Source organism: Neolamprologus brichardi, chromosome 7 (genome assembly GCF_056152115.1).
Source record: "Neolamprologus brichardi isolate AB-2024 chromosome 7, ASM5615211v1, whole genome shotgun sequence".
Classification (NCBI taxonomy): Eukaryota; Metazoa; Chordata; class Actinopteri; order Cichliformes; family Cichlidae; genus Neolamprologus; species Neolamprologus brichardi.
Genome location: NC_142110.1, coordinates 66,129,347 through 66,155,335, shown reverse-complemented (window position 1 = coordinate 66,155,335; position 25,989 = coordinate 66,129,347). Strand labels below are relative to the sequence as shown.

Sequence of the window (25,989 nt, the reverse complement as noted above, 5' to 3'; positions counted from 1 at the left end):
GCGCAAATCTTACGTCACTTCCTCTCTTTGCGACATTCAATATATTTGAATGATACGGTTAGCGCCCAGTTAGCTCCTAGCATTTCTCAACAGCTCTGCCTCCTTTTCGACTGCCTGGGACATTTAAACAATGGAGAATCCGTATACAAACAAATTCATGCTTTTCTCCTCAACAGAGAGCGTTCCCCGATTGAACAACAGCGCCGTAAAATAAGAAGAATGGCGCCTAATTACAGACTTAATAATATTGATTTAGCAATGTGTCACGTGAAGATTCAGCAGCCAGATTAAGTGTTTACTGACAATTGACAGTGATAGCGGACATCATCATCACTATTCCAGTCAATCCTCTCCACACAGACAAGCATAAACACACTTGATGATCACTAAATCAAATTTAACACACGTTTGTAATGACTCCAATTCAGTTTACAATAGGGTTCATTCGCTCAGTCAGCAGGTGGCAGTATCCTCGTCCACTGGGGAGTAAACTGCCATTAAAAGAACAGAAGAAGAAGAAAACTCCTGCACATGCGCGGTACGGATCGGGTAGACCCGAGTTGTACGGTCCGACTTTGCACATGCGCAGTAAGGATCGGGGAGTTCCGATCCGTAACTGTCTTTTTATTTTTTGTTTTTGTCTACATTGTACTGAAATGCTTCATTATTGCAAACATTTTAAGATATATTTAATATTCTTAACATTTTAACAGATACTCTGACCCATAACTATCGTAAAACGCTACGACCGGAAGTAGACACCATTCGCGCATGCGGGGTACCGATCGGGTTTCCGGTACGGATCGGGTAGTGACATTCCCATTAGCTCGAAGCTAACGGGAGGTCTCCCGTTAGCTTCGAGCTAATGGGAGGTTGAGACCCACTACAGCCGGGAGGAACACCGCTTTCCCGGCACATTGTGCCTCGACCGCCCGGTCGGCTTCGAGCCAGCGTCCGAAGAATGCGGCTAAAACGTTTGCGAGATCCGAGTTAGTTTTGCGAGATCTCGCAAAAGTCCGTCTTAATTTTTTTTTTCTCCCATGTCCCCTGCGGGGCTCCGTAGATTTATTTATTTTTAAGAAAGTTACAAAGATCATCTTTGTGGTCTTATCCATGTTTATCATATCAGTGAGGATGTAAAATGTGAAAGAAGAAGAATGCAGCATGCCAAATGTCTAAAATTCATAACAAATTCTTAATATATCAGGGATATACAGTGGGGCCATCTTTAGCTTATTATGGAGTTATCATGGCCTTGCCTAAAAGTAACTAATTCAGCTTCAAGAGTAAAACAATGGCTACTTAGTCTCTAGTATTAGCAGCTGTTAGATCTATATGGCTTTGGGGCTGAAGAGTGTTTTTAATCTGACTCCCAGGAGGAGAGAAGACGCATGAAGGAAGAAATCGAGAGGAGGAGGATGGAGGCAGCAGAGAGGATGAAGAACCTGAGTACGTCCAGTGTCGATGAAGATGAGATGTTCAGTCCCTTCAGCCCAAAAGTTTCCACACAGAAGGTAAAGAGCGTGCACCAGCTTCTAACGCCGGTTATAAAATCTCTCTGTTGGTAACTGCTTCTTCTTTTGTTTGACTGTTTCACTTTTCTAACTTAGAGACTGGTCAGCAACCATCTGGCTACAACCGGTCGCTATGGAACGATGCGTATTCCCCAACTGGTTGGTGATTGCTGGTTTGAAAATGGTCACAAAGAGACACACGGTTCTGCACTGAAGGCCTCCTTAGAATTGCTTTGGTTTTTAACATATTGCCTGCAGTTTGCATAGAAGATAAAGACTTACATGCCTGCTCAGAGAGTAGTTTTAAGTCTGAAGAGTGCGACAAAAAAAAGGTGTTACTCTTTTACTTTCAATGCAAACATTCTCTATCTCTTGTTGGCGTCACGCTAAATGCCGAGTGTTTGCAGACAAGTCAGCATCTTTCATGCAAACTAAAGGTAACTGTAGAAATCTGCTAGCAAACCACAAGGAGAGCCTTGGTGCAGCACCCTCAGTGACAGCAAGAACATGCAGCAACCACCGGTGGGTTGGGTAATGCGTATTTTTCCCCTAGTGATCAGGTGTGCCAGAGGGTTACCACCTGGTCTCTAGGCCTAAACAACATTTCTGATTGAGTAACTTGGTCATCAAACCCTAATGTATCGAAAGCTGGTTGTATTCACTTGTTAATAAATCATATTTCAATTCAATTTTATTTATATAGCGCCAAATCACAACAAAAGTCGCCTCAAGGCGCTTCATAGATACAGAGAAAAACCCAACAATCATATGACCCCCTATGAGCAGCACTTTGGCGACAGTGGGAAGGAAAAACTCCCTTTTAACAGGAAGAAACCTCCGGCAGAACCAGGCTCAGGGAGGGGCGGCCATCTGCTGTGATTGGTTGGGGTGAGAGAAGGAAGACAGGATAAAGACATGCTGTGGAAGAGAGACAGAGATTAATAACAGATATGATTCAATGCAGAGAGGTCTGTTAACACATAGTGAGTGAGAAAGGTGGCTGGAAAGGAAAAACTCAATGCATCATGGGAATCCCCCGGCAGCCTACGTCTATTGCAGCATAACTAAGGGAGGATTCAGGGTCACCTGGTCCAGCCCTAACTATATGCTTTAGCAAAAAGGAAAGTTTGAAGCCTAATCTTAAAAGTAGAGATAGTGTCTGTCTCCCGAATCCAAACTGGAAGCTGGTTCCACAGAAGAGGGGCCTGAAAACTGAAGGCTCTGCCTCCCATTCTACTTTTAAATACTCTAGGAACAACAAGTAGGCCTGCAGAGCGAGAGCGAAGTGCTCTAATAGGGTGATATGGTACTACAAGGTCATTAAGATAAGATGGGGCCTGATTATTTATATATATTATATTTGCAAACAAGTCAAGTTCAAACAAAAGTTTTGAGCCACAGGTGGGTGGACTTGTGTCCTCACAGGCAGAGCTATGTGCCTGAGATGATCATGAATAGCAGTCAGATCCAATATTCAAACAGACGCTGCAGCACTGAGCATTTAGATCAGTCTGAACCTGAGCTTGTGGTTCACAGTGAATTCACATATATGTGGATATAAAATGGATATATGAGAGAAAAAGCATCAAAGGTTCACTTAAGAACCCACTGGCACAGCCATGAATGCTGTCAGAATTTAATCTTACCTGTTCAGGTCAGCAAGAGCTATCATGTGAGCAGATAAAGAGGAATTTGAAAAAGAAAAGTTTGATTGTTTCGGGTGATCCGTCCTTCCGTCTAGCGCATTACTGTAATGTTGATTTAACAAAATGCAGCCTACTGTTTGACCTGCTGGGTTAAAAAAAACAAGTAACTCAGTGACTGATCGCTGTGTGTTATCTTCCCAGCAGATGGGTTCAGTCTCAGCTTGTAAGTTGCATGTGTGTGTACCTCTGTGTGTGTGATTGCAAAGCCACTTCAGCCTGGCTGCACCAGGAACAGCACGCGGTGTTGTCCTCGATCTCACTGCCACTCGAAATGTTTCACTGTCTGAGCTTGATGAACTGTGTGAACTGTAAATGCCTATGTGTGTGTTTTCAGCACGTTGCGCTCGTTTATGGAGCCCTTTCAGTCCAGGAAGACATTTCTTTTCTTATTTAAAACAAAATCTGGTTCATAAAGATTAAGAAACCAAACCATGTTTGGGACTTTGGGGTTCTGTATTTGGATTTTTGATGAGTGGCTCATCCACGTGCATGACACTGTGTGCATGTTGGCATGTCTTCTTTTTTTTGCTTCTTCTATTCCTGAATTTATGTGAACATGAACAGATTCAAACGAACCAAATGTTTAAGGACACACAGAAAAAAATGAATCCAAATAGCAGATGAGACATTTACAACAATGGGTAAAAACTTATGAGATTAAGTGAAATCCTCAGGTTTATTTTCTCAGTTAAAGTTGTGTTAATGGCACCACGCAAGTACAACACTAAGATTAAAATTGTTAAAATCTGACATTGTGACTTTTTCCACACAGAACTCAAATCTAGCCATGTTTCACATCAGACAGGCTTCACCTCTACCTTAAATATTGTCATTTATGTCCAGTGTTTGATGCATTTTGCTGCATGTTGGAAGCACATTTTATGGCTTTTTACCAGAAGAAATTATGCAGTGTCATTTTTTTTAATTTCAAACAACAGGCTACAACACTATAACTATATATAAAACAGTAACTCAGAGATACACTGCTCCTGTCCTAAAAATCGGACCCCTGAGTGTGGATTAAAAAACAGCAAAATTGTCCAGGTCAGCTGGATGAGCTGATGGTACCAGTGCTGGTGTCCATCTAGGGCCAGTTTCATTTACTTAGACTGGGGAAACAAGCATTACCAGTAAGAATGCTGAATAATGCAGGCCCTTTGAGCCTGTACACTAAAGGAAAATCGTCACCTCCCACAGCAGATGTTTTACTCTGTGTGGGCATTTTGCTGGAAAAGTTTGGGGATAAATAAAAAGAACATGGACTGAAAATCAATCCAGAATAATGCAGAGGGATGATTTTCCCCTTGAATTTAAGCTTTCTTCAGAGTATAACACATTTTCTCAGTTGTTGCTCTTCATCTTTAACCCAGTGACTCTGTCAGTTTTATTGTAGGTGTATGTCCTTAGGGTAATGTAACACGCTGTATGAATTTATATTGTAAAAAGCCACATTTTTCCATCATCCTCTGACTCTCTGATGACTCGTGCGGTTTGATGAAGGCCAGCCACCTCAGCGCTGTTTGTCTGGGACTGGGAGGTCCAAGGCCAAACCCAGAGCTGAGCTTTAATTAACACATTCATGAACTGCAGCAGTGATACGGAGAGAAATGTGTTCATCCGAAAGGAAAAACAAAAGGCGTCAAACGTCTTCTTCTGTTTCAGATCACAGAGAGAACGGAGTCTCTGAACCGCTCACTGAAGAAAAGGTGAGGATCTTCATCAGTATCCTGATCAGATTTACATATGCATTATTTCACCAAATAGAAATATTAAACCTATTAAAATCTCTTAAATAATTCAACCTAATAAATGGTGTTTGGGCTCATTATCCTGACAGCATGCAGGCAGCCTTTTTTTAATTTTTAATTTATTTATTTTTTTCTGCCTCCTTCTATAAAACTGTATATAAAGGATGGAAGTAGTGAGTGTGATATAACACTCTGGACTCTGCAATGTCATTTCTTTGGCTCCTTTTTGTTTGTTTTTCGTGGGTAGAAACAGAAAATGCCACAGTGACACCAATCTACACATTTTAGCCTGTTCACCCAAGGGATTGCACTTTAGGGAAGTTTGCATCTGCGATGGTTGCATCTTTATATAATCCTTTGTACCTCAGTTGTTTTTGGCATTCCCAACACACTCCATGCTCTCACAGTGCTGCATAGTCAGCAATGTCCTGCTAGAAGCCTGAGACACAGTCTGACAGGTAGACAAAGAGCGCAGCTTGATTTCAAAGTTTCTACTGAGTCAATCAGGTCAACTGAGTGTTATCTGAATGCTACCTTAATGGAAGGATACAAGTCAAAGAACTGTGGCCTTTATGTACAAATGAGCTAATCTTGAATGTAGCTTCAGTTTGAATGTTGTTCAGAATCTTCCAGATCAAAGAAAAATGCAGATTTTTTTTATCCAAGCATCTGAATAGTGGAGGAGCATGTGATATTCAACTGTATCCACAGAGAGATAAAATACGTGTCTACATATTTTAACTAAGTTATTTTTTTCTGACTAGCTATGCTAAAGCTAAGCAAGTTACAGTGATAGGAACTGGAAGCAGGCATGTGAGGTATTTCCACTGATAAACTTCAAGTAGCTAATCCTTTTGACGTAAGTGACCTGCTTCTTTTTTCAGTTTTTTGGCTGCTGGTTAACTCTCCAGCGTCTGAACGTAAACCCTGATGAAAAGGGTTGGAGGTGACCTCTCCACCTCTCTCAGTGCAACGCCTTTCCAAAGCTGTGATTTATGGCTCCTCTTAACTCTGTCCAGATGCAGGCGGCTGTGTTTTCTCTCGTGGTTAGTGAGGTATGGTGGCTCCAGGCAGTCTGCAGCAGGATATTATCAGCTCTGAGCAGGAGGAACGTTTCTATGAAGATGCTTTAATTTACAGACAACTGTGTTCAGAAGAGGTGTGATGGCATCAGGCAGCTCAACCTTTGACTCCCACAGTGTTAATGCCTGCAGAGTACTCGTGAACTGTAAATTGCTGAAGTTAAAATACATAGTTAATTACATGAAGCAAGAAACTTACAGGCTGGGCAGAGGTGGTACAGAAAATGAGAGGTGTAACTGAGTGTGTGGGTGCTCATTTAAATTTAGTCTGCGATTAAAGCAATTGGAGGAGGTGAAACGTCTTCCACACCTTCTCATTCATACAAAGAAGTAAAATGATGGATTTTGACCAGTTTACAGAGTAGCTGGACTTAAACGGTTGTGGCAGCAAAGAATGGGAGTCCCGATGAAATAAGAGCACATCATCTGCATAAAGGAGAATATTATGTTTGGGATTATAAGTTTACTATCTTTATTATTGCACATAGCAGTTTTATGAATAGTGCATAGTAGGGCTGCCACGATTAGTCGACTAGTCACGATTAAGTCGACTATTAAAATCGTTGACGACTGATTTAATAGTGGACGCGTCGTTTGAAGCTTTGTAAGATCACAAAAGCCGCAGGAATGAGTAGTAGGATTTAAGAGTGTAATAACGGACTGAAACAGAAGATGGCAGCACTGCATGTACAAGGATGCCAGCTGCCGTTAAACCCCGAAGAAGAAGAACCCTAGCTCAGTTTCCAACAATGGCGGCAGCTAGTTAGTTTTAATATTACTCTTATTATTCTTTCCGGGTCACAAAATAAACAGTTAACATATTTTCAGGCGAGAATGTAGCTGTGTAAACCTCAAATATCTGCTCAGTTTATCAAGACACCACATATTTTCAAAAGCGCTCCGACGTTTTCAGAGACGTCTGTTAGCCACTAGCTCGATAGCTAGCCGGGAACAAGGCTCAGAAAATCTTATGTACGCAAACGCGCGTTGCAACTTCTTATCCGGTGCGCGTCTTTTATTTTGACAGCGAATGCGCACATGCGGACTACGCAGCCCTGCTCATATCCAACCGATTAAATTGTTTTCTCAACCCAAATTTCTCAAGTGCTGCAAATAGGAATTCGCAGTTGACGTTTTCAAATCTTTTTTTCCTGCATTAAGTTGAATCGTTTACGAGTGCCGATGACTGTCTGCCGTTAATGAAACATGTCTGGTCTGGATGGATGAATGCCAGAGGGACTTTTTCTAAGCAGGAGCTTTGCTCATGTGTGATCACTGCAGTATTGACAGGAGGGAGGATTCCTGGAGGTAGCCATACATTTTTTTGATCATCCTCATAAATTAAGTCTGGGACATCTTGTATAAGAGGTGTATAAGTTCATAAAAAACCTCTGTAAAGGATTTGTACTTATTTATTACTACATTTGTGTAGTGGTTTTAGTGCTACAGACATGTGGTTTACTACAACTGAAAGTTTGAATTTAACATTTATTGACAGGTAGAAACTTTCCCCCCTTAAACTTTATTGCAGAAGTTAAAACTAACTGACGGCTTCCAGCTATGACAACCTCAGCAGCAGCCTCTGTTTGCTCAGCTGCATGACATCATCAGGTCAAACCTCCTTTTAAAAGCGGGTGTTGCCCCATGATGGCGCCTCAGACATGTCAAAGTCAAAGAGTCAGATGATAAATGAGTTTTTCCCTCCTGCCATGAAAGAATGATGTCAGAGCTCTTATCTGAAGCCGGGGAAAGCCAAAAAAATAGGGAGGAGGATCTGCTGGATCTGCAAAGACCACAAGACAAAAACATTTCAGACAGACTTTAATTTAATCAACCGCAAATCCAGCTTTGACTCAGTTTCTGGAGCCAACGTGAGTCGGTCTGACCCAACGTTTTTGATCTTGATTATAGTGTGAACATGGAAATCTGGGAAGTTGTAAAAATGTAGACACAGACAGACACAAACTTTATTTTGCAAATGCCTGGGAGGTTCTAAAATCATCAGGTGAGCCGTGAGGCCAAACCTGAGAGCCACACGTTTTGAACTGACAATATAAAGCAATCAAATTTTAAGGTTTAAATTTAAACGTCATATTTCAGCTTAATGAAATCCTGCATTCTCAGACTGGACTGGAGCTGTCACAGTAATAGATTTTCACAGACCATAACTTTGGTTTAAGTGTGCGTTGTCTTTTTTGGCCAATTTATTCAAATCAACGTACAAGTGTGTGCGCTGAGAGAGTACAGGAAGAGAAAAAAAAATCATATTAACTGCATTATTGACACCCCCAATATCCCATTTTTCAATATATTGATTACATTGATGCCCATCACGGGAGCGCTTTGATCTAAACATACTGATAATAAAAAATTAGCACCACCAAGTGTTAGGACGTGGTCCGAGTCCGGAAACAATAGCATGGCGACTCCGGAATGGGAAGGAGTTTCTGCCCTTCCTAATCAAATAAAAGAGTTCAAGTATTTCAGGGACTTGTTCACAATTGAGGAAACTCCTCCTGGGTGAGATCTGTTCAAATGGGAGGAGAGCTCCAGTTAAACCCGCAGATTATCTCTCCTATTGCTTGGGAATATCTTGGTGTGGCCCAGAAGAGCTGGAAGAGTTGGCCATGGAGACTGTGCCCCCCTGTGACCCGGATAATCAGCAGCAGACGATACATGAATGACAGGATCATAAAAATAAAGTTTAGAGTTGAAACATTTGAATTGTTTATTTTAAATTTAAGGGAGCAATCTATTAAAATGAATGTGACGCAGACTCAGTCTCTGGTTTTAATTTCCTGCTGCTTTGTGTGACTCAGTAACAGCTTCAAGAAGACGCAGCCTCTCCTCCTGACATCCAAGATCGACGACAAGCTGGAGCAGTACGCCCACGCTGTGGAGGTCAGCGCACACACGTCCATTGTCCATGACTCTTTAATATTTTATTGATTTTCAAGGTTTACCGTCTTTTTTCATTTGCTTGTTAAGACCCCACAGACTCTCCTCGTGTTCACATGAAACCTCCACTCGTGTTTCTGGGAGACGTGACGTAACCATATTCAGTCATGACTTGCACAAAGACGCATGCAGACAGAGGGAGCATTGATGAAGCTAATGAATGTTTTCATCAGCCCCCCCCCCCTCCTGCCCACAGATATCTATCACAGCCTGTTGGTCTCATTCATATCTGCCTCGCTGCAGTGTTCATTACAGGCACGGCCTCACAACAGACTGACGATTATCCTTTCTGTTGGTTAAGCGTGAGGATGGCACAAAAATAAAAAGTCACTGAGATAATTTCGGTACAATACGTGGAAAGCATTGACTCATCAGGATAATGTTTGTGCACTAGTTGCTTCCTTCCTCTGATTTGAATTTTCTGCAAACCCTCGGGTGTTTTCTGCAGCGAGACGCGCGTGATGTTTGCTCCGCTGCAGGTTTGAACCTTTGCACTCACATTGTTTGGACTCAGCTGGGGGCAGCAGCAGCTGCTCTGACCCTTTTTGTGCAGCGGCCACAAACCTCAGCAGCACCTGGGCGATTACATCACCCGCACGTATTTTCAATTGTGCGTGTAAAACGGATGCATGACAGGAAAACGTGGTGATCCCAGCTTTTTATTTTTATCTTTCCATTCCTCGTTTTCCTTTTCACCTCAGGTGGTTCCCATGCTGATTTATAGTCTGCAGCACAAAAACAGGTTTAACAAAAGCACATAAATTAAAGGTGAGAGAGAATATTCTCACCATAAATCTTTTAGATTGAGATTACACCACATAAATCTGCCTAAACTATGTCATTTACATAAACCACAATTTGAACGCAATTAGATATATATTGTGCTTTCAGCACAATAGCAAAGAAACATAGCATACCAGCTTATGCTAGCAAACTTTTTTAACAAATACACACTCTCTGAAATAAATTCTAATGTTTTAAATATCAGTTTGTGATAATAAGATAAGATGTCAATAAGATGATGTTCATCTTTCAGCCTTGGATGCTGCCACTTGTTGCTAACCGTGAGGTTTGTCTTTGTGCAGAACTCTCAGGAGGCTCGGGCAGTGAAGGCATCACTGAATGACCTGCCCCAATCACCTGAGGTTGTCGCTTCCAAGAAGAACCTGTTTGAGGCTGGAGAGGCCTGGAGCCAGAGTCCCAGCAAGGGAGCCATCTGCAAGGTGAGAGGAAACAATCTAACAGGGGATCTTTAGATTTCTGCTTAAATGCATGTAAAGCTACGATCTGTGGTATGTAGTTAAAGCAGAGCCAGTTTGACCTAAAAGGAACTTTTCTTGGTCATTTTAATAGGTAATCACAAGCTTTTAAGGGTTTAAGCTCAAACTTAAACAATCAACAGGCAACCTGTGTGCGCATACATCTGCAGACACTATGCACTAAAGCACATTGTTTCCACATTTCTCTTATTTCATGAACAGTCTTGTTTAGCATTAACACATGTACACAACTTCAGTAATAAAACTGAAGTTTTACTTGTTGGCACACCATCTATTCTAACCAAATCCCACAGTTTTTCCATTAACATTGAAAATTCTCCCACCCTTCCCTCCCCTCAGGTTAAGAGTTTGGGTGTCATACTTGATAATACTCTCTCATTCCAGTCTCACATTAATTACATAACCCGGTCTGCTTACTTCCACTTACGTAATATTAACCGACTCCGCCCCTTCCTTACTCCCCATGCTGCTGCCATCCTTGTCCATAGTCTTATTACATCCCGTATTGATTACTGTAATTCCCTCCTATTTGGTCTCCCTAAAAAGTCCCTTCATAAACTCCAACTTCTTCAAAACTCTGCAGCTCGGCTCATAACCCGTACTCCGTTAAGTGCTCATATTACCCCAGTTCTCCAGCAGCTTCACTGGTTGCCCATAGAAGCCAGGATAAACTTTAAAATCTTACTTCTCACGTTCAAATGTATCCATAAATCTGCTCCTGCATATTTGTGTGACCTGCTCCATATCACCACTGTTTCCCGCCCTCTCAGATCATCATCTGCTACTCATCTTACCGTACCGCCCTCACGCCTTATCACTATGGGGAGCAGAGCTTTCAGTTGCTCTGCTCCCCGGCTCTGGAGCTCTCTTCCTCCTGCACTAAGAAATATTGACACCCTTTCCGTATTTAAGACACAGCTCAAAACACACCTGTTTAGACTGGCTTATTCGCTTTAATGCTGATTTTTATCTGTTGTCACACTCTGTTTTGTAATTTTAACTTATTTTATGTATTTTATGACTACTGTTCCTTTTATTAATTGTGTTTTTTGTAAGGTGAGCTTGGGTTTCTGAAAGGCGCCCTCAAATAAAATGTATTATTATTATTATTATTATTATTAAGGATGACCATAAAGTTGCTAGCATCACATTAAAACACTGCACTTTAGAACCAAATGCCTTTTGCTTCACCCGATCGTGCTGTTTGTCTGCATGTGCTTGTGGAAGATCATTATTGAAATTTTTACCCATTTAAAGCCTCATGTTTGTCCGACCTAACGGCTAAAACCTCACGTGTTTATTTAAAGTCTGGCAAACAGATCCATCCTCACCTGTTTCATATGTTCTGTTTTATGGGAATTCTTTGATGTGAACGGTCAAACAGGCGCTTGTTAGTGAAACAGAGAGCGGTTATTATGGGCTAAAAATAATTTGTCCAAGCTTCGATTTTTCTCAGCAGGTCATGAAGAGAAAAGCGAAGAACCAAATTAAGGGAGATATATTTATTTATCAAACACAAATTATGGACATTACAAAGGAGTTTTCATCGAATTTATTCTGCAGGTCCAGCACTGACTGCAATTTAATTACACCAATTAAACATTTTATATCTTAAAAAGAAATTATTGCTAAAGTGAATTGAATTGTCATTTTTAATTTTTATACTATATTTTTAATATGTATAATAATCACATTTAATTTTATCCACCCAAGGAAATTAAAAATATATATTTTTTACTTTAATTTTATATTTTAATAAGTCTAATACATTAACAATTTCATAAATTATACATTATTATCCACCCAAGGAAATTAAAAATTAAATTAAATTAAATTAAAAATATATTTTTTTACTTTAATTTTATATCTAAAAAAGTCTAATACATTAACAATTTCATAAATGAAAGAAAATTAATGTATTTTTAAAAAGTGTAATCTATTAAAAATAATACTTTAAAAAATGTAAACAGGCCATAATTTAAAACTTTTGTATTTTACTTAATTTTTCATCTCTTTTCTTCATATTTTCTTATCATCATCATTATTATTTAAATATATTTCTGTATTGAAGGTTTATTATGCCTCTCCCTTTGAGGCATGTTTTGCCTCCACAGAGCAGGACGCTGTTATCCAGCTAAATGAACCTAGTTTGCTTTAATGCAAGTGTGGAACAACTGAATAAACAAAGTTAAATACTCAACTAAACATCTGAGTTTAGCTGAAGATGAAAGTGAAACATTGTATCCTGTTTGTGCTTCACCAATCAGGACACTGAGGGTCTGAAGGTGGGCGTGGCCAATCTGATCAATCAGTGGGTGAAAGGCCCCTCAGACGGCAGCAGACAGCTGAGCAGCAGACCCGCTGTAAGTCACGTTCACTCCAACAAGAGTGGTTTCAGATGTTAATAGTGCTTCTGCAGTTTTGTTTGGCATTCACAGGCAGCGGGATTGTCCTTTAATCTGTTTTTTATGTATGCAAAGGAAATCTGTGTGTGTGCGGTTTTAATGAAGAGAGCAGCTGCACTAAACTCGCCTCTCCTGTGTAATAGCTGAGCTCACAGTGATGCGTTCAGGTGCAGTTTGCGATGTGAGGTTTCCCTCTAGTGGCAGCGTCAGAGATAACTCTATATAACAGGATTTCTCCATTTCCTTTATCCTAAAAATGTAAAATAAATCAGGAAATTCCATAAACAATTCAATATTTAGAAACGACTAAGAAAAAAGCAATAAAAGTATGTCTTTTCCTTTTTTATGTAAGTGGAATGCAAATCAAGAACAGCTAGATTTATTCAGTCTATGCACCAGATTTCATGGAAGACTCCTGAGCCATGTTTTTTAAAAAAACAAAACAGGATCTGAGACCCGGAGATGTGATGCAGAAGAAGAACATGTGGGAGGTCATCGGAGACTCGTCGGGGAGGCCCGGACAAAACATGAAGGTATAAACATAGAATACAAGCACAGAAGAGTCTTAAATGTAAAGTAAAGCTCAATTAAGAATAATTTGTTTGCATTTACCTCGCTTCTTTTGTTATTGTGCACATCAGAAGTGTTCATTGTTTGGTCTATAAAACACTGGAAAAGGATATTTAATGTAAAAAAAAGTCCCTTTCACAACTTCACGGTACAGTTATCTGATGCCTGAGTTAGTCAGTTTTCTCATTTTACACTTCAGAGGCCTCCACCACTCTCACCTGGTGGAGGAATCATTTTTAAAAAAATGTCATCAGTGATGGTGATATGAAAATCTTGACCTGGATTTTCATCTTCAGATTTCTAATCTGTAAAAAATATTCAAAATGAGCTCTTGCTTATCTCCTCAGAGCTCAGCGGCTAATAAAAAGTACAAATTTGTCGTCACCGGACACGGCAAATATGAGAAGATTCCTGTGGACGACGAGGACGAAGGGAAGTTCACCAATGGAGAGTCGGGTAAGATCACAGACAAGGAAGTAAAAGACTAAGAGCTAGCTGTCTCTTAAACTGTGTACCACCGTTCCTATATATGATGACACAAAGTCCTCTGAGTAGCACTCTGTTCTTACCCTCAGTGGTCACCATCTTGAATACAGAGCAGAAAGGGAGCCTGTTTTCAGATTGGATTGCTTGGTTCAGTGACTTTCATCAGAGAATCTGCTAGCAGAACAAATTAGTGGCATTTTTGTATTTAATATATGTGCAGTGTGCAGCCCTGGCAGTTTAAAGTTTATTCCACATCAAAGCATCATTAAACTCTAAGCATTGATTCCACTATGATGCCTGAATGTAAGTAAGTATGTAAGCGTGTGAATCAGGGTAAAGGGTAAACTGCTGATCTGTTGTGATGTTCAGACGTGTCTTTCAGCTTGTGATCACTAGGAAGCTGTTTCAGCTGTCTCTTTTCTTCATTCAATCCATTGCATGACTCAAAAATATACTGATGTAATTAGGGATGCAATGATACCAATTTTTTCAAACCGATACAATACCGATACTTGGATCTGAGTACTTGCCGATACTGAGTACAAAAACCGATACTTCTACCACACACACACACACACAAATGCAATGAATTGGAAGACAGGTTTTATTTTATTCTCTGCCGATAAAAAATAAAATCGTAATAAAAATGACCACAAAAAAAATTTCAAGTGAAAAATAAGCACTTCTGTTAAATTATTGCAGAGTCTCCACATTGTAATTTAACAAAATATCACTGAACTATTGGCACTGTCTCGAGCTTTCAGAATAATAAATAAACACTTCTGTTTGGAATAAAATAAATACAAATTAGGTTTGAGAATAAAATAAACTTTTACATTATTGCAGAGTGTCCAATTTCATATCGCGGCTCGAGTATGCTGAGAAGACGGTTCAATCCTATGTTTTCCACGACCGGCATTGGCTGGTCATCCAGAGAAATAAAATGAGTCAGAGCCTCTGTTATTTTAACTGCCCGTGGATTTTCTCTTGACATTTTTCATCGCTTTTCCAAAACCTGAGTTAAAGTTGGCTGTTCCGGTCCACACTGCTGACATTTTGTTTAGCCTGGCTACAGCAGCCTCCAGTTTCTCTTTTTTATCTGGAGCCACCAGTCTCACCCGCCTAACCCTGTGCCTGTTTAGCGTGGGATGTCCCCCTAGTGGCCAATCTAAAAAACTACAACAGAAATGACAAGCCACCCTCTGACTAATGAAATAAGCTAGTATCGGTTCATGGTATCGGTTATCGGCCCCGATACCCGATACCAGTATTGGTATCGGTGCATCCCTAGATGTAATAATAATGTATACTTTATTGATCCCCGTGGGGAAATTCCTCTCTGCATATAACCCATTCACTCAGTGAAGCAGTGGGCAGCCACTGGGCGCCCGGGGAGCAGTGTGTAGGGACAGTACCTTGCTCAGGGGTACCTCAGGGAAATCGAGCCCCCAACCTTCCGATCATGGGGCCACCACTCTACCTACTGAGCTATCTCTGCCCCTGATGTTCCACGCTGAATTGAACCTATGGGCAAGAAAAATGTACATGTTGAGAAACATTTAAGTCAGACTGAGTTTATTTTTCATTACCTTTTGTGCAGGGCGGCAGTACAGCAAGCTTCACATAAGAAAAAGAAAACAGTTCAAAGTGCTTCACTTTAAATAAAACAGCAGTGATAACGAAAATACAGTAATAGAGACGGAAGTCACAATTTGGTTTTATTATGAAATGCTAAGCTATGTTCAAACAGAGTAACCTAGATAGAGATATGAAAATGAAAAGAACTGAATTTGGTAGAGTAAGATTTCTTTTACATTTTCCAACTGTAGGAAAGTAAAAAATCAGAGCAGTTTTTATTTCTTGTGTTACTGTAAATAAACTGAACATGAGGGTAACTCTGCTTAAGATTTATTTTTACAGTGTCAGCAACTAAAGATGACTTTTATAAGCTGTGCCTAGAATAATCAGTAGCTCCGACACACACGTTAAAAAGATCACTAGTGAAAGACTTCTCCTGACTCGGGCTGGACAAAACACAAACAAACAAAGCTTTTAAAATAAAGTTTGGAGTGCCTACCATGCATTACAGTCACATCCCTTCTGTGTATCTTTACCTTTGACCTCACAGATCATTATCCCACTGACCTCCATCACAGTGGAGGCTGCTCTTCATCGTTCTTCAAACAACTTTCACACGCTTTTAGCTCATCAACCGTCTTTAAGTCACAGTAAAATTTAACATGTTGAGCTGAAAATCACTAAAATAATTTTAAGTAATTTGAACTTTATATGGGAGTTATATTTCATAGCAAAGCCCAGTGCTTTATTTATGCAGCATTTACCACTGTATACAGCTACCAGTAAGCATGTGTAAAAATGTACTGCGGCTCAATATGTAACCTGTAAACATGAAAATTATAATATTAATCAGATTTAAATAAACTCCCTCCAATTTGCCATTTTTTGTTAGATCATAGTGATTTTAAACTATCTCAAAAATGTTCATGCAGTGTGATTTTAAGAGGGTTTATTCGCAAAACACAACCATCTACAGCCTGAAAAACAAAATCATAAAGAGAAGTCTTACCCTAAGGTAAGTAGCACCAGTTTGAATAAAACTGCATATTAGAATAATGATTGAACAAGTTATGTATCATAAAATCACTTACATTTTATTTATTAGCCATAAAAACATATTTTATTTCACCAAAAGTTAATTTATTTTTCTAAGCATCCACATTTCTGTAATAAAAGTACCCTATGGAGTTTTCTGATCACTATTAGCAGTATGTTGTGGTTTTTACATACACTATAAGACCTGTTTCATGCAGTTAGAATAACTCAATTTTAATCTCTTAGGTTTTGTCCTTTTCATTACAGTTGGTAGAGTGAAGCCAAAGCCTAAATTTGTAGCAATGCACCAACAAAGCAGAAAAGATGAAAGCTAAGAACCAGAAATATAAAATATTTTTCAAAATGCTTTGCAAATGAAAATTACACTCAACACCCTGACCTTTTAAACACCTAACAGTATGTATGTTTCTAAATAGAAAACTCCACAGGGCACTTTTAAAATCTCGCCAATTCATAATCTAACAGTGTCTGTTTATTGTGAACACTTTGAAGAACAAACGAGAAGCTCTTACAACACTTGGTGTGATGTCTGAATGACTTTAAGACAAACAGAGCTCTCTTTCAAGCTAATCCACAAATACAGACATGTATGCTAACACCCTGACAGCCAGTCACACAAAGCATTACACAAAGCATTTGTCAAGTATAAAGTTCTGACCGAAGTTTTCTTCAGCACTGCAGCAACAAGGGACTAAGACTCCAGACTTTTACATTGTTTCTGTGGCTAAGATTTTCTGCATCTGTACATTAAACATAGAATCCTGTTTTTTTGTTTTTTACACTTTTGTCTTGGCGCTTCATCTTGGGTGTAGCTTAAGAAGTGGTGAACCCCCTTGCTGTTCTATTAAAGTCTTTTGGTTCCTCATCTTTACCTTTTCGCCCAATCAGGCCCATTTCAAATACAGTGGAAATTTTTGTGACCGGCCTCGATGCTGCCTCTTTGAGCTTTTTAGCATCAAATTTTGGACTGAAAAGCAGCACAGGCAACCTGTACGCGAATGACGGTATTTCTTTCAGCTCATCTTTTTCCCCTTCTTTCTTCTCCTCCTCACTTTTATTTAACTCAATCTGGTGCATGATGTTCTCCTTGGAAGAAAACATTTGGAAGAGGACAGCGTCCCACATTTGTGTCGCCTTGGGAGTGTCTTTGGTTTGGTTTTCATTTTGGGTGCTCGGCTCGTCTCCAGCCTTCTCCTCCACTGTTTTTGTCTCCTTCTGGTCCTGCCCCGTGACCACCTTCTCAGAGACTGTCTCTGGGAATTTGGGCTCCGCCTGCTCCACCACCATGTGCGTCTTGAGCCTTGACCAACCGCTCGCTTTAGATTTCAATCCCTTCGGCTTTACTATGGCTTTAAGAAGAGACTCGCCTGCTGGGAGGCTCTCATCACTGTCCTTTTTCTCAGGTGCCAATTGATCTCCTGAAGGTGATTCTGTTTTCTTGTCCTGTTCTTTGTCTGCTACAGCAGCAGAAACCTTAAGCAGAGGAAAAGCTGCAGTACTTGGCTTTGAGCCTTTAGGTGTGATATTAGTGACATTTACAGGTTTTCCTTGTTCCTTTATTTCTGCGACATCAGCATTTTTCTCAGGTACAGATTTCTGCTCAGCAGTCGGGACTTTTTCTTTACCTAGAAGCTTCTTTACTGCCTTCAGGGGATCTTGGTCTCCACCTTTAGGCAAAGGACGTTTGGTTTCAGGAGTCTTTGGTTTAGTTTCTTGAATAAGTGTTTCCACTTTCTCATTCTCTGCCGTTGAAAGTATAGTCTTTGGCATTTCTTGAATGATTGTTGTATCTCCTTTTGCTGCAACCTGACCAGATACAGTGCTCTTCTCTTGTATTAACATTGCTCCAGGTGAGTCAGATGCTTGTGTAACAACAATAAAAGGGACTGGAGGTGTGGCAGCAACCTTCTCATCTCTCTGGTGGTAGTGAGCAACATCTTTTGGTGTTTCTTTGACTGTAGAGGGTTCTTGGCTGGGGGCTTTTGATTCTTCAGAGATCTCTCTTTTAGCTTTATCATCCTCTTTAGTCGGTGTAGTTGAAACTGAAATATCAAATGCTGGAGAGTAAGTTCTGATTCCTCCATAAGCAGCGTATTCAGCCGGTGTGAGTCCACGATAACTAGACTTTGACTTTTGAGACACTTGAGTTGGTGTTTTAGGTCTCGGAAAGCCTATAGGTGACCCACTTAAAGGTGATGTCCCATAGGTGGGTGTCTTTGGTCTTTTATAGCCAGGTGATGTGGTCATAAGTCGGGATGCCTCGTATGTTGGAGTCTTAGCCCTCTGATAACCAGTCACTGCTGGTGTTATAGAAGTTTTGGGCTCCTCAGACCCAGTTGAACTCTTTCTGCTTGACAGCATGGGTTCCGACTTTGACTTTCTAATACTTGGTTGTATTGGTTTTGCTGAAGGCATCATGTCTGAGTGGATGTCCCTATTTAATGTTTTTTCAAGAGACACTGTAGTCTTCACACTTTGGGAAGCAGATGAACTGCTTACCACTGTTTGAGGTGCTCTCGACCACTCTGACTCTACTGTGACTGGTGACACTGCAAATAAAAGAGGATTGGGTCTTGAGATCTCAAATACTGGTGTTGCAGCGCGGTTTACATGGTGCGCTGGTGTTTTAGGCCTTCCTGCTGCAGTTCTTGATATTTGGAACTCATAAGTTGGTGTTTTAACTCTGATTTCAGCTGTTGGGGTGACTTTCTTGATTTCAGTTGTTGGTGGTGGGGCTCTTTTGATTTCGGCAGTTGGCGTGACTCTTTTGATTTCGGCAGTTGGCGTGACTCTTTTGATTTCGGCAGTTGGCGTGACTCTTTTGATTTCAGCAGTTGGCGTGACTCTTTTGATTTCAGCAGTTGGCGTGACTCTTTTGATTTCGGCAGTTGGCGTGACTCTTTTGATTTCGGCAGTTGGAGTGACTCTTTTGATTTCGGCAGTTGGCGTGACTCTTTTGATTTCGGCAGTTGGCGTGACTCTTTTGATTTCGGCAGTTGGCGTGACTCTTTTGATTTCAGATATTGATGTGGCTGTGTTGATCTCCAAAGGAGGAACAATGGTGGCATTAATCTCTGCTGTTGGTGTAATGCCTCTCTTAATATCTGAAGTTGGTGTTGTTCTCTGAGTAGCTTGTTTTGTCTCAACTGGTGTCTTACTTTGAGGTAATGTACTACCAATAGCAGTTAATCCAGCCGTGTCATACACTGGTGGCATCCTGGAATTCTCGTAAAATGATGTGCTTGCAGTGTACATCCTAATTTGAGGGACATCAAACATGGGTTTGGGTGATTTTGAGGGTTCAGTTGCTTTAAATGTTGGACGTGGACTTCTGGGTTTGACCAGTGTTGTCAACACAGTGAGAGGTCTAATCACTGGCTGACCCCCAGCTATTGTAAATGGAGTTGGACCTGGACTCCGAGGTTTTGAAGGTGCGGTTGCTACAGCTGTGGTAGGTATGAGACCAGCATGGGTTTCAACTAATGTGCTAAAAGCTGGCTTGTCCAATTCAGCAGCAGATACTGTCACCTCAGAAGCCAACAGCAGCACTTTGGGTGGCCCTGGCTGAGTGACTTGCCCCAGGGCTGCTGAGACTCCTTCAGGGTAAACTGGGTAAGAAACTGTGGTGACACGTTGAGAGTAAGAGTATGAAGGCATTGCCACTGTTGGAGGTGACATCCTAGCTCCTCTGCCATAAGCTGCACGCTGTGGGTATGGCGATGCCACATGCTGATACGGAAGCCTGATGGTGAACCTTGGTGGCTGTTGGTTCCTGTAGATGCTCTGTGGTGTGTCTGGAGTGCGAGGTGGGGTGGAGTGGTCACTGTGCTCGAGGTCAGGGCTTGCTTCATTTACAGGGGAGAGGCTGGAGCGGAAAGGTGCGGTAGACTGTGATGCTTGAGCAGAAGCTTTTTTCTTGGCAGTCCTTTTGAGGAGTTTCTGAAGCCGAACGTTGTCCTTTCCAGGCTTGGGAAGCAGGGGTGGGGGGTACTGCTGGGAAAGCAGGCCTGGCTGGGTGACACTACCATAAGCGACAGCCATGAGTGCTTCAGCACCCTAAGGAGAAAAAAGTCACAAGCTGTCAAAAACTAACAAAGATTACAGCTCTGGACCTGTACACTACCAAACTGGTCCAGATGCCAATAAATAAATAATATTATAATGATGGTTGGTTCCTCGTCTTTAGTTCTGACTGTAAGTCAATCATTGATTTAAATTCTGTCTTTAACATTGGTCATTGAGCTTTTTCTTTCAGAAATGTAACCAGACTCACAGCATTTTATCTTAACTTAACTTAAATTAATGAAGGATTTAGTAAGTTGGTCCTGAAAATGTTTCCGAAAATTGCGCAAATGGAAGTTTGACTGTTTTGCAACAATTTTCTTGTTGTTTTTTGCAGATTTGTGTCACAGTGATTACTGAAATGGCGTTGCTCTTCAAGTGGTCTCCATCTTGATCTCACAACAATGTGCTGACGATACAGACATCTAACACAAGTAACCAGAACCAGAAAAACGTTGTTAATACCTACAGCGAAACTGCTAAATAGAGGTTTCTCAAGATTGTGGAGGTTGTACAATTATACAAGAAAGCATCAGCTCAAGCCCAAAACCATTTGATCATTTAATGTTTATATTTAACCGATTTTCTCTTTCTTTCCATGTTTTCTTGCATTGCATTTCTAGTATTGTGTATATATCTGACTGTAAACTTTGCTGTTTGTTTTTCTTCTCCTCTGCAGTTTTTGGTAAATCATAATTCAAGTCTAGTTGATCACTGTATGGTGATGTTTTGTGAAATATTAAATGTATGGGGGAGGGGTCCTATAGAAATCCTCTACATTTTAGAAATTGCATAGAAGTGTTGGTTCACCCTTTGACATGTTACATGTTCTGAACTTAAACCTTTGCTAAAGAACAATCTTGAAAAGAAGCTGGACTTGGGAGAGATTTGAAACACAGCTGACGTTTGCTATCTTAATATCACATTTACTGCCTCAGTATACACTTCTTCACAAAACCACTAGATGTCTACATAATCTGTTCCGCTGTTTAACTTTGATTACAATGCAGCAGCCTGTTCTGCTTGCAAGAAGATAAAGGAGGGCAGTTAAAGTTGATGTGTATGGGACTGATGCTGCAATTTGGAAGGCTAATAACATCCAAACTAAATGACATTTTTCACCTTTAATGTCCTGCAATGTTTACCTGTATGTGTTTTTAAGTCATTTTCTTGATTAAATTAAAATCTTTCTTTTTTTACTTGAGCTGTGTCTTCACTTTAGCTTAGTTTGCTGTTTATTGCAGTTAAAACTATCACCTGAGACCGTGAATTCATCTGGAAAGTGTTTAGTAAGAATGCAAATGTGACTCTTTTTGCAACCACAGCAGTCACCCTCCGTTAGCCTTCTGAACAAATATGTAGTATTCAGTTTTTAATTGTACTTTATTTTTCAGACTTGGAAGCTTCTCCAACTTTCCTCAGTAAAGTCTATAATTAGTAATAACACTACCATAGAATTGGTTCACGTCCCACTTATGCCAAACTCAACACGGCTATAATGCAGGAGAGGGACTATCTGTTTCCAGTTTTGGTAGAAATGGAATCCATGGGATGAGCAACCAGTTGGACAGGCAGCAGTATACTGATCCATTACTTATTACCACAAATATATTATCATTATTATTTACATTTTTCATTAAAGGCAATGAACAGCAAAAAATAACCCCTTTAACCAGAGGGCTAGCATGCTTTTACTAGCCACTAACCAGGCACCTATAGTGTAAGATATTGGGTTACTATAGACTACTAAGGTTTCAGTCTGTTTCAGAAATATTTTATTCCCAATTTTAGCAATACAAAGGTATTCCATTGGAGACGATGGAAAAGATGTGCATTCTTAGCATATGAACAAGGCGTTAGTCTGGCAAGAGTTAAAATACATCAACTTCTCTCAAAAAGTTTTTCCTGTGCCTCAAACACTGATGTCCTGATGGAAGACGGATATTGGCAATTCAGGCTGAAACACCCACCCGAAGAATCAAGCTGAACTCCTCCTGCTCTATGATACCCCTTCACAGCTGATGCTGGAAGCCTGTTTCACAGCCTAATTTTAGTTTGAAGGCAAAGCGGACGCTGGCCAATCACCTGCTTTCTTTTTTTAAGACTCCTGGTTTTTTACAGGCCGCATCACTTTCCTAAAAACAATAAATCAGAGAGCTGTGATGCAGATTCTCAGATGGAGTCTCTGCAGGACCAGCTGCCTTAAAGCCATCAGATACAAACTTGGTGTAACAGGAGAAGTGAGTAAGATGAATGTATATAAATGCAAGCTATATTTCTCCATTGACTGCAGCCGCGTCGTCTATTCTTAGCAAACTTACTGACTTACACAGAAATCTTTTCACAAAATTATATCTTTGTCTTAAAGAATTGTCACTTTAGTATTTTTTAGTATTTAGTATCTTTAGTATAAGTATTATCAACAGAAAGTCAAAGAAACGGGAAGAAACTGTCAATTTGTGACCTTAAAATGTTATAACTGAATCTGTAGATTCCCAATAGACAATACATTATTTACAGTTTGCTATACATCGATATCAGAGCTAATAATGTCAAGTTTATTATGGCTTTCATTCTACATGTTCAAGATTTAAGGTTATAAAATGTGGGGAGTTGCAATATGATAATGTGTATTAGTTTTAATTCACCTCACGTTTAGTTATGTAGTGCCAAATTACAACAACAGCCACATAAATGGGCTTAATACTGTAAGGTTAAGACGCTACAGAGAAAACCCCAAGAATCAAATAACCCCCTATGAGCAAACACGTAGTGAGAAGGAAAAACTCCCTTTTAAAAGGAAAAAACCTCCAGCAGAACCAGTCTCAGGGATGGGCAACCATCTGCCACGACCAGTTGGGAGGTGGAAGTGAAAGAGGATGAACCAAATAATGAGGTGGCAAGGACAAAACACAGACCAAGGGTGATGAAGACGATTGACATGCTTAAGTGAGATATAAACATGGGGACTGAAAAGAGGTGAGTGCAAAAGAAAAGCTTACAGTGAATCACATGACGTATCGCAGCGGTCTGAACAAAAGCTGAAAGGTAAACTGGGAGCTGGTTGCTGAAGGCTTTTCCTCCCATTCTACTCTCAGAAACTCAAGAAAGCTCAAAGAGCTCTGTTAGGATACTATGGTACTAGAAGGTCTTTAAGATCAGGTGGGACTGATTATTGAGAATTTTGTATTTGAGAAAAAGAATTTTAAAAGAATTTTAAATTCAATTGTTCAGCCACCAAAGAGAAGCCAATGTGGGAGAAATGTGATCCCTATTTTTAGCCCCTGTTTTTCAGCAATACTCAGACAAGATGTTTCTAATTTTATAGATACTGCAAAGAAAGACCTACATATTAGCTGAATATGTGCACTCAAGGAGATATCCTGATCAAAAATTGCTCCCAGGTTCCATAGTGTTGCCGAAGACTAAGGTAATACCGTCCAGTGTATTTGGACAACATGTTTCTGTGATTTTTGTTTTTTAGATTTTTAAGAACTATTTTGTCTGAATATAGAAAAAGTTATTACATCCAGGCCTTTATTTTATTGCAGTCTAACTAATTGACTTGTGTCATATAGCTTCATGCATAGATATTTCTTGGTAATAGTGATGCTAGAGAACAGGTCCTGTACATTCTCCAATGTCAAAACCAGTAGAATCAATAAATGGCTGATTTTTGGGTATCTCCCTATTATTTAGTGAGATGATTTACTTTGCACTTAACAAACTAGACTTTTCTTTCTTTCTTTAAATGTAAGAATTTAACATATTTACCTTGTGTTGGTGTTATTATTTTGGAAAAAAAAAAAAAAGGGTTATATTTGCTTTCCCAGTCAGGCCACAAATCATAGTTTGATATTTAATACCAGACAGAAATGGAGGGCAGCTCCATCACATATCCTCTCATGTCTCGCCCCACATAAATAAAAGCACACATATAGACATGTATGTGCAGTTCTGCTGAAGGGTGAAAGTAAATGCAAAGCATCTGACCTTATGACATCACAGCTCCCAATCACCAGATAGGGCCTGGGAAATATGTTGTCACTGAGAATGTCCAATCACATGACAGCACCACTTAACAGAAATGGATCATGAACCTCAGACTAGGAGATATATTTTCTAATGGACTGTTCTGTAGTTATTTTTTAATTAATGGAAAATGAGACGGCAGAGTCGAGGTCAGCTTAAAATGAGATGCAGAAATGTTTTTGATGAGAAGTAACAAGAAGGTTCGTGTTACAAATAAAGCAACGCTGACATCATGAAGTCTGCAAAAACGAGTGTTTGATATCCTCAGTTTACTATGTGTGTCACCTCGGTGAAATGTAGGCCAGTGCTGGTTGTGTTTTAGACCTCCCACCCACCCTTGCACGCACACATCTCCCTGTCTGAACCTGCTGCCTGCCTGACACATGAGATGCTCACTGCTCCTTTTAAGGCTTTGGTAGTTTTGGTATTTGGAGTGCCTTCAGGATGCTAGTTCAAAAGAGGAAAGAGTAATAATAGCTGTGTAATAAAGGCCAAGCTGCTCCACAATGCCCTGCTTAAGCAAATGAATCCACTCCAAAAAGTCATTAACCTGAAGTTATGACGATCAATCACAGCAAACTGGTTTTTTTGATGAAAAATGGGAGAGCTTACCAGGTAAAAACTTGTTGCTGATGTTCAAAAGCACTCCAGGCAGGTTCCCCTTAACAGAACAGAGCACAGGTTCAAGCTCATTGTAAAACAGTGAACAGCTTTATTCTCAAGAACTACACAAAAGAAGATAGGAGTACAGTCAATCTCATTGACCTCATTGCAGAAGAGGACAAATAACCGAGAGGACAGAGTGTGTTTTTGAAGCCAAAACAGTGCGTGATTAGCACCTAGCTCATCAATGCTGGTGCTTTAATGTTGCACTGAGGACAAGAAAAAGCACCCTGAGCTCCCCAATCACATCAGACACCTTGGTGCTGAGTTGGGGGGGTGATTCTGCCTCACTAACCCTGCGAACAGTGTCCCCATGCTCTATCTGGAGAACAAAAGGCGTAATTATGGTGTGTTTACCTGTGCGACTGCTGCTTGGGGGGCGGCCGGCCGGCTGCTGCCTGCTTGTCCCAGCCCGGAGTGTCAGAGCGGCAGGTTCATGTTGAGCCCAACTCGACCCCCCTTCTGCAAATGGAAGGAACAGGCGCCATGACAATCCAAAAATAAATCCTGAGCCCTGCGAGCTGCTCAGTGACAGCAGCGTAGTTGTGACAGCAAGGCGAGCTGAGGCGAGATGCATCACTGACAGGCCACGGCACCTTAGGTTTCACCACCTCAGGGCTCTAAAACTGGGGTGTGAGGGCCTCCCAGGGGTCCTTCAGGGGTGCACCAAAGGTCCAACAGAAGGTTGTGAAGTGTGCTCCTAAGAATAACAAATGCTTAACTTTCTATCAGTCTATTAGCATCCTTGTTGCTTCAAGGGTCCTTATTCATGGGACTTTGAATTTTTTGACTTCTTTGAACTGTGTATGATGAAACGAAATCTAAAAATCAGACCTCATTTTAATTTTC

At 40.5% G+C, this 25,989-nt stretch overlaps 2 protein-coding genes across 5 annotated transcripts in view; one reads left to right on the top strand and one right to left on the bottom strand.

The window, feature by feature from the left end:
• lsp1a (lymphocyte specific protein 1 a) overlaps positions 1 to 21,644 on the top strand; it is a 54,444-nt gene extending 32,800 nt beyond the window's left edge. For all 4 annotated transcript variants that reach the window (XM_087844166.1, XM_087844168.1, XM_087844167.1 and 1 more), the window contains 8 exons: positions 1,377 to 1,514; positions 4,883 to 4,926; positions 8,870 to 8,951; positions 10,094 to 10,231; positions 12,556 to 12,651; positions 13,140 to 13,226; positions 13,611 to 13,719; positions 20,783 to 21,644. In XM_087844166.1, coding sequence (XP_087700292.1) covers positions 1,377 to 1,514; positions 4,883 to 4,926; positions 8,870 to 8,951; positions 10,094 to 10,231; positions 12,556 to 12,651; positions 13,140 to 13,226; positions 13,611 to 13,719; positions 20,783 to 20,805 — 717 coding nt within the window. In that variant the 3' untranslated portion in view covers positions 20,806 to 21,644. The remainder of the gene's footprint in view (positions 1 to 1,376; positions 1,515 to 4,882; positions 4,927 to 8,869; positions 8,952 to 10,093; positions 10,232 to 12,555; positions 12,652 to 13,139; positions 13,227 to 13,610; positions 13,720 to 20,782) is intronic.
• prr33 (proline rich 33) lies at positions 16,262 to 25,689 on the bottom strand. The gene is made up of 3 exons (XM_087844164.1): positions 25,498 to 25,689; positions 25,090 to 25,138; positions 16,262 to 20,439 (listed from the first exon to the last, which is right to left on the bottom strand). Exon 3 carries the CDS (start codon positions 20,422 to 20,424, stop codon positions 17,197 to 17,199), a length of 3,228 nt encoding a protein of 1,075 aa, XP_087700290.1. The 5' UTR covers positions 20,425 to 20,439; positions 25,090 to 25,138; positions 25,498 to 25,689; the 3' UTR covers positions 16,262 to 17,196.
• Positions 25,690 to 25,989: the final 300 nt, after the last annotated feature.